Genomic DNA, 9,542 nt, shown 5'->3' with positions numbered 1-9,542 from the left:
GTTTTTTTTACCTGCAAGATTAAATGGGGACCGTTTTCTAAATTTCTTGGAGAATGAATTTTCTGACTATTTAGAAAACATCCCATTACAACAACGTACTGAAATGTGGTTTCAATTAGATGGATGCCCTGCTCATTACAGCAGAGTCGCTAGAACCTGGTTAGATAGAAAATTCCCACAACGATGGATTGGACGTGGAGGAGCAGTACATTGGGCAACTCGTTCGCCCGACTTAACGCCATTAGATTTCTATGCATGGGGTACTCTGAAGCAAGAAGTTTATTCTTCGCCTATTCAATCAGAGCAACATTTGAGAAATCGTATCGTAGCTGCAGCGAACAGAATATCGCAAGAACAGTGCCTGGCTGCTACAAGAGCCGTGTTTGACAGATGCAATGCTTGTATTGCTGCAAGAGGTGCACATTTCGAACAAAATCTTCATTAAAAAGTTTATAAATAAAATAATTAAAATAATAAATTAAATATATTTTTTTCTTTTTTCGTGATTTCCTGCGAAACAAAGCAAAAAGGAGCATATGTCTATAGGACTTTTTTTCTTAGTTTTTTACTCCTCTACACGCTCCCGAAGTTTTGCCATTTAATTTGGAAACACCCTGTATATATATTGAGTAATTTTTCTTAGCAATAGAATGATATTTTTCTGTTTGTAGAATTTATCTATTATAATTTATGAAATTTTTAGAATATAATAGATGTTTTTATAACAATTACGCTATTGACAGAGTTTGTATCGTATCTCATTTTCGCACAATTGCAAGTCGTACACGAATTGTATTAATAACATATGCAAGTTGGTTATGCGTGTAAATGAGTTCAGTGTCTTCGTTCTCACCTGTTACAAGGTATCGAACGGGGACTATGTTAACCGGATAACGGTTCGAAGGCGCATAGAATCGTGACAAAAATCGTGTCTCGTGTCTCGGATTGGTAAAAACGTCGGACAGTCTTGTTTTACTGATCGACAGTAGGTGACGCGATGTTTAACGTCTCTCAATATCGTACTAATCAGGACCGTTGTGTTAATCTCGGCTTATGAAGGTTGCAGTAGAGTCGTGGTCGATTTCACACGCAAGATATATGATTTTCGCTGAATTTAAATGAGCCTCGAGTATATATTGAAAAGAAATATATGTATGTAAATTTCGCTTGGACTAGATTAAACGTGAAAATAATTAGCATATATTGATTTATGTGTGCCTCAGAGGTATACATATTTTTGTGAGATAACACAAGTTTCGCGTTCTTTCATAAAATAAAAATATTTCGCGAAACAAGTATCGCGATGCGTAACGGTACCCCGATATACCGTATAACCAATAGGACGTGGTATATCTGCTTGTGTCTGCTGCGTCCGCAAGTGCAACTTGCGAGTCGAAATTTTTCGTGGCGTCGCCGTGACTCACTCTGATAATATTATTTTTATTGCTCCGCTAATACGCGGATCTTGCTCGAAGTTTATCTCGCAATGAGAACATGGTCTCTATCAGTCGATGATTCACACATCGTATTAAATATCGAAAACAATAGACATTTTAATATGACGTTGCTCTAATCTCTCTTCTTTTTGTTTGCACGAAGAAAAAGTTGATTGAGTACTCTCTAAATCTGAATCAGTGGATAATCACTGATATCAGTGCCAAGTATGCCACTGGTAATCAGTGAATTAAATATGAGATTCCTAACCGAGCTAATCTTTATTATGTGATCTAACTAACCTTGTTTTAGTGGTTAAATTCAATGAATATGGTATTGGAAGATTGAAATTAACGTGCAAATATCAGTATTTTTGTCATATAATGCTCGAATATTCTTTCTTTTTTAATTGAACTTTTTAATTGAACAGAGCCAAGTATGCCACTGGATAATTAGTGACTATTCACTGATTCAGATTTAGAGAGTAATTGTTACAAAACTAGTTAAAACTATTCTGACTATTTTTACCGAACTTATGACAAACTTTACTTGCCTGAAAGTAAAAATATCGAAGGTGTAAGATAAAAAATATATTACAATTATAATAATCTATTCAAGTGATTATTTTCTTACAGGAAAGTAAATTATACTATTCTCAAGATTGTAAGCACAAATAACTCTCAAAACTTTACACACTTGTATTTTTTAGTAAGTAAAGTAAATTTTGTCAGCACTAAGGCAAAAATACTCGTCGACAAATATGGTATTAATTTATAGATTTACTTTAAGAAATGTAAAAGTACTTTACAATATGGCTATTATACAACAATCGTTCATCAGAAAGTAAAGTAAATTTTACATAAGTGAATGCCTGTCCTTAGATGGACCTGCCAATTTCATAAAATTTACTAGAATTTTAGCGCATATTACTTTACATTTTTCTCCGTGTGAATACTATATAAAGTATATCTGATGACACATCCGGTAATTTAAACGTTAGCCTTCGAGCTCCGCGACGAGACAATTTATTAAGATAGATACGATAGTGTGTTTAATCACGTTTTTCTATGTTAAATTTCTTAGACTAATGTGGTGTACATGTGGTGTAACCCCTTTCATTTACAGTGAAACTCCGCTGCTATCTTAATTTTATAGAGCGAGATAGAAATCGTAGCAGTACCTTTAAAGTTGCGACGAGTAAATTGTATATGGCAGACAAGATGATCTTGACCTGAAAGTGCACGAGCGAGTTAATAGGATTAATCTCTCACTCTCTTGAACGACCGGACTAACAGTCTCATAAACCTGTCGCGATTCAATTCGTATTAAAATTTTGTTTCGTATCTCGCTAATTATGTGTAATTGGGATAATTGCAATAAAACGTATTTTATTATTTATACCTATTATTTAAGATCAGAAAAATTGATGCTTTGCAGTTTTCTAGTCCTGCAATTTGTGCTTCCACGCAAAATATAATTTCCCTATGGTCGTTTTATTAGAATAAAAGCTACATGTCAGACGATAAATAACATCGTTACGCGGGTTAACCGCCTTCAATAACGCCATAGAAATGGTTGAAAGAATTAATCTAAACGTTTGTGCCTCTGATAACAGGCGAAATGCCGGATGCATGCAACACATGCCTTTTATTAGCTGCTCTCTTCGTCAAATAAAGGTAATTAAAGTGGGAATTCCATAATTAATGTTGCAGCTGATGCCATCTCTAGTGTACATAATATCAATATCTTTTTATACCGTTGATAGACCGATGTAGTTAGGTAGATAATAAATTGTTTCGTGCAATAAATATTTGAGTTTATGAAGACTTAAATGTACGATAGATATGATACTTACCGTGTCTCCATTTCTTTACGTTATCACTTTTAAGAATTGTTTCATTATGAATCATATATTGAATGACAATTCTTTTATCGAAAAATCAATTACAAATACAAAGAAGATATTGTATTCACGGTTAGTGATAATCGAAATCGGTGTTCCTTCTCGGAGAAGAATCAATCTTCATTCAACGTAAGTTAGGAATTAGTACCAAAAATTCAGAAATTAATTATTTTATTGATCTCGCCCTGAATGTAGATTTATCTTGCACGATACTTCAACACGTAATACGTTAACCATCTGCAATTTGCAAATTTGCGATAATGCCTATTCGAGGTCATGCTAGACGACGGAAGGTTAAAGTGACGAGGGCTTGAACTAGTTCGACGTGTATCGTTCCGACTCGTTGACGTTACAAGAATCGTACCGCGTGTAACCGACGCCATTAATTCCCGGGAAACTAGAGAACGGAAATTACTAGATGATACAAAGCGACGCGATCTCCACCTCTTGTTTCCCCGGGACGAAACGAGAAGAGCGGGACGATCTACATGTATAACAGAAGGTCGGCGTACCTCTCGCCTCCGCGGACAGATCACCGGCTTCGCAAACAGTCAGTCGGCGAGGTGGTTACGCAATGACCGACTCGCGATTTCCATCACGGACGTTCCAGCCTTTGATTCTGGCCCAGCCCAAGAGAGATGGTCGACATGGGCGCCGGCAGCATCTTATTTTCTCTCACGTTCCACTCTAATTCATCATATTTGAAATATCAAGTTACTGTTATCGTTTCAAAAAGAAAAGGGATAAAAAATATTTACACACAGAAAAATATTTTTCTATCGCTAAAAATAATGATTATTTAATTTATTTTCTTCCTTTCAAGTATAACGGTTTTTAACAAAGAATTTTTTCTTAATAATAAAATATACTTATTACAAATTTTAGAAAAAGGCATTATTGTGTACTCAAAACAAGAATTTATTTTCTTTTGAAGAATATTATAAAATTGATCGAGAAGAAGCAACTTTATATAAATAAATAAATCGAATTTATCTTAATTTAATAATCTTGATTAAAGTAAAATAAACTTACTAGGATTCAGAAAATATATATATATATATATATTTATATATTTTGAATAAACTTGATTATCTATCATATGATTATCTAAATTTATGCGGATATATGAATTTTTGAAATATTTGAAACAAGTAATTATCACTTGCACACATAGAAAAATACAGTAAGTATTTTTTTATATGTAGAGTTTAATATGCAAAGAAGATTGATTTAATTGTGAATTTACAAAAATTTATAACACACATTCTGACAATATATTTTATGAATGTTCGCTATTTTCATGATTAAATATTTAATGATTTTTCTGATAAAATTGAATAAATTACATAATATGAAAATATCTTGAATTTGATAAACTTCTTTCAATAAGCTTTCAAGTGTAAAATAAAGTTTCCACGTATTTTATGTGCGATTTCTAATCTCAAGTACTTAATTACTTTTCAAATTAACGGTAACGAAAGTCTTTTTTTTTATTTAATAAAGTAACTTAATTTTAAACAGATTACATATAAAATAAAGTATCTTCATAGATACGATCTTAGATCTAATTGTAAGATATATATAATTTCTTTTTCCTTTTTGTATATATTACATTTTATAGTAGATATCATGATTCAATTTGGCATTTAAAGATTAATGCAATTTCCGTGAGTTTCCTGATCGTAGATATCTCCTTTAGGTAATTTCCCGAAGGAGCAACTTCTTTTCCGCCATTGAAGATCGTACAGGTGCCACGGAGCTAAATGAAAATCGAACTCGACGTATGGCATTCCCGGCGTGAAATTTCTCCGCGGTCGATAGCTATTGTTACATCATTCGCATCCTTTCACAACGTCGCGCCTTATTGCCGATAACAATGGCAGTGGAGTATACGGAGACTCTGGCTACGTTTACACCGTGCGTTTAGTCCGCGACCTATACGATAGGCGTCTTTGTTTAATATACAGGATAAACAAGGACATCTATTGTATAGGCCGAGACCTAAATGCACGGTGTAAACGTAGCCTCTGATAGATTTCTTTATTAATTTGGCAGGAGAGATCGAGAAAGTAACGCAAAAATACAAATCATTTTGATGCACTCGACAAAATTGATAATCTGTTTATTATTATTTTTACTCATATTTATTAGTACTTTTCTGTTTTGAATCTTATGACTTCGTAAGATTCAGGATATATGTGCCTATATTATTCATCTCATAAATAAATTCATGATATATATGAAATATTTTATTACTTGAAATAAGTATGCACTTGAGGTTCTTTAACGTTGACGTATATTAATGTACGTAACATCCGTGAGATAATATTAATTAAAGTTTAAATAACAGGTGCAGTATAAGACAGAGCACAATTATCACAGATCTTCCATACGATGCGATGATAATGCAGGCGGTGTTTATCGTTTCGTGACGAGCGCGGTTCAAAGGCCTCATTTACGATAGCCATACATTTACCCGCATTGTTGTAGTCAACCACGAGACATATATCTACATTCAAATGTACTCGTGAACTTTACGAGTATGGAGATTTTATTTGCCGTAAACCAAAACTTCTCAACAAAAATACCGATAAATAGTTCCTTAATTAGAAACAAAAATTATCTTAATAAAAGTTCGAGGATTCTTGAAATATTTAATATCGAAACTTGGATCTTAATTTATATTTATAGTATATTAAACCACTACATCACTACACTGAAAAAAAGATTGGCTGCTGCAGCAAATTAGATGATAAAATATGACATAGCATTTTTAATTGGCTGCAGCCAATTTTTGGTTGCATTAGCCAATCTGCAATGTCAGTATAGGATTTCGATAGACTAACACAACCAAAAATTGGCTGCTGCAGCCAATTAAAAACGCTATGCCATATTTTACCATCTAATTTGCTGCAGCAGCCAATCTTTTTTTTCAATGTAAAAAATTATATTAGTATTTTAATATCTGACATAGTTGAAATGTTTTATTCAAAAGTACACGGAAAGAACGATTTTACTGAAGTATCCAAAAATTTAGCTTATAGATATAGATGTAAAGATAATTTTGTTAGACCATAAAAATTTTTAAGTAGGACGCTATTAAAATTAGATAATAACGCTATTAAAATGAATACATTTTAAATGAAAAAGATGAGACGTTTGCATTAAAAAATTATGTTCCCGAAATTATTTTCAATAGTCGAATTTTGATCAGACTAAAAAGTTTAAGAAAGAAAAATTGAACAATTATATGGAAAATGGAGATACTTTGTATCTACTTAAGGTACTTCTAGACGATACGGTCAATATACGCTACATTGTTAAATATTACACACATACAGACACATGACGTGCATAATTATTCATGATCGAATGTAGACCAATTTAATGAGTGCAAAGTTGGCTTATATTAGCCAAATCGTCTGGAGGCACCCTTATGCTGCAGCGCAGCTCAGACATTTGTGGGAAGAGTTCACGCAAAAGTTCACATACGCGAACTTTATTCCGAGCTTTATTCAGTTCAGAAAGCTTTCCGATTATATGAATATGCAGTGATTCAATAAATCACGAGCACATTTTGATTTTATATACCGTTATTCATGCACGAGCACGTATTGACTTTATGTGATGTTATTCATTCGTGGGAATATTGTCTAAAGCTTTTGCTTTTTTATATGTTTCTACAATTTTTTGTATAAATGTAAACTATAACATATATAAAGATATTTTTCTATTATTATTGCTATTGTTTATTATAATTTTTACAAATTATATTAATTTCATCCATTTTGGATCAATATACGTAGATCATATCAGTGACTAATAAAGACGAACGACTCAATAATTGAATACGCATTTTTTTTCTCGTTGCAGTTTCTTCAGAATCTGGGCAAGGTTGATCGAACCGCGGACGATATATTCGACGAGCATCTGCAGAACTTCACAAGGCAGCAGAACTCCGCCAACAGACTGCAAAAGGAGTTCAACAATTACATCAGGTGTGTTCGAGGTAAGTCTTCCCGCGGGGCAAAACTAACTCGTCTTTCCTTTAAATGGCAATCGTTATTTATTAGACGCGCTAATGTTCGTCATGTTTTACACGCAGTACAAAGGGAAAATGTGATATTGTGCGATAAATTAAATTCTTAAGTTTACCGAAATTTTAACAGTTAGCTATAGAGAAATTTTTTATAGAGTCTCGAATGTGTGGCAGTAATTACGATGGCATATGTCGTCGCACTTAAGCACCTTAACTTTTGAATGATTAAGCGTTTAATTATCTAATCAGCGTTTCGAATATATTCGATATTGACTAGACAAAAATTTATGTAATCGCTTATTTAACAACATATTCACAGTAATTAGACGGATGTAAGAATTTGTATTACGTAGTTAAAACTGCACAACAGGAAAGCGACGATAGCCATTTATCTGGCGAGTCTTGTTAGTTATTAATATCTTAAATATAACTGCTGCATTGTAGAGAGTGTTTGAAGGTTATTTTTTTCAATTATTAATTCTTTAACCAGTTGCGAACGTCTTTTTTTTATATGAATTTAATATTAACGTAAAGTATATTGAGGTTTATATAAAAATACTTGTTATTTCACGAATTTCTGAAAAGAGTCTTCTTAACAATCTTTTCTTTCGTAACATCTGTGGTATAAGCAGTAAAATCCTTTGCACATTTATAAAAATATCTTACTCGAATTAACTCATGCAAAATGCGACATACATTAAAAAGAAAAAAAGACTCGCGCAACCTTGCATCGCCGTGATCTGGTTGCTAAGCTCACGTGGAGGCTGAATTATTTGCTCTGTAACTCCGTACTCTGCCCTCTCTTTTTTGCAGATTGAGATAAATGCGTTTATCGATACGTGTTTAACTCGGCATTGATTTATAGATATGCCTGCAGTTTCACCGTATCCTCTTACCTCTTTTTTTCCTCTACGTACATTACGATATAAAAATTATTTAACTACTGACGATAAAATAAATAAAAATTTTGCGCCATATGAGGATATGATAAAAAGAATAGAAATTATTTTGAATCTTAATCAACGTTTATATTTTTTGACATTGTACTGTACTGCACTAAAGTTTCTATCGCTTGTATATTTTCATTTATCAATATTAACAAAACAAGGTTATTAGCGGTCAGGAAAATCAAGGAAAACCAGAAAAAGTCAGTGAAATTAAAAATTAGTCAGGGAGAATCGGGAAAAGTCAGGGAAATTGTTATCAAGGAATATATTAACCTAAAATAAAATTAAATTACTGTAAAAAATTTTAAGTTTAAACTTCTTTAAAAATTATGAAATGGAATTTTTTTTAATTTCTTAAAGAAGCAATGCAAATATTTTTTTTATTTTTAATTTTACAATGAGCAATTTGCAGAAAACCTTAAAAACCTTTGCAGAAAACATTAACAGACATTGTTAAAAAGAAAAAATTTAACAACTTTGTAAAAATCAAAATATATATCTATGTATTAATGATGAACATTTCGTAAATCATTTCTAATTAAAATTAATTAAAATGATAATTGGAACATACAGTGTTTTAATTAAAAATGATTAATGCTCTACGAATTATTTTATTGGCTACTGAGCATCTAAAGATAAATTTAAAGAAGCCTTGAATATAAGGTCTGACTATGAATACGGACAAAAATGTCAATAAGCAATGTGCAAAATAAAAATACATATACTTATATCCGCCGTTTCCCGTAATTCATTTGTTTTTTAACTCGTTACGTATCACAGTATCAGTAATCGTATGTTCCACTTAACATTTGCAACACGCTCACTGCAAGTATCGTATTATTATTTATATTTTCAACTTGTTCTTTAAAATAAATAATTCTTTGAATATAAATATTTTTTATTGTACGTTTATAAAATAAAATATTTTAATATTTTTCTTGGTTTCTATTCAAAGAATTTTTCAGGTTTTAATCAGGGAATTTTTTCAAAAAGTGACCTGGAAAACCAGGAAAAGTCAGGGAAATTTTTTTTCTTTTTTACTAAGAACCCTGTAAAATCAGATATTAATAAAGCTCAATTTTTTTTCTATATTATGTTATTCAATTTATAATAATTTATATATTTTACTTGTATATTCATATTATCCACATGAAAAAGATTCGTATAAACTTAACGTAAACAATACGTAAAAAAATTACATGTAAATGTAATCTTGAAA

The 9,542-nt window shown here is 31.8% G+C and overlaps 1 protein-coding gene across 3 annotated transcripts in view; it reads left to right on the top strand.

Annotated features, from left to right (window-relative positions):
• Window positions 1–9,542, top strand: part of Amph (amphiphysin) — a 53,201-nt gene that overhangs the window by 36,318 nt on the left and 7,341 nt on the right. For all 3 annotated transcript variants that reach the window (XM_018457413.1, XM_018457419.1, XM_018457426.1), the window contains exon 2: window positions 7,211–7,346. In XM_018457413.1, coding sequence (XP_018312915.1) covers window positions 7,211–7,346 — 136 coding nt within the window. The remainder of the gene's footprint in view (window positions 1–7,210; window positions 7,347–9,542) is intronic.

Source organism: Mycetomoellerius zeteki, unplaced genomic scaffold (genome assembly GCF_001594055.1).
Source record: "Mycetomoellerius zeteki isolate Tzet28-1 unplaced genomic scaffold, Tzet1.0 scaffold114, whole genome shotgun sequence".
Taxonomy (NCBI): domain Eukaryota; kingdom Metazoa; phylum Arthropoda; class Insecta; order Hymenoptera; family Formicidae; genus Mycetomoellerius; species Mycetomoellerius zeteki.
This window is presented reverse-complemented; position numbering and strand designations above follow the sequence as displayed.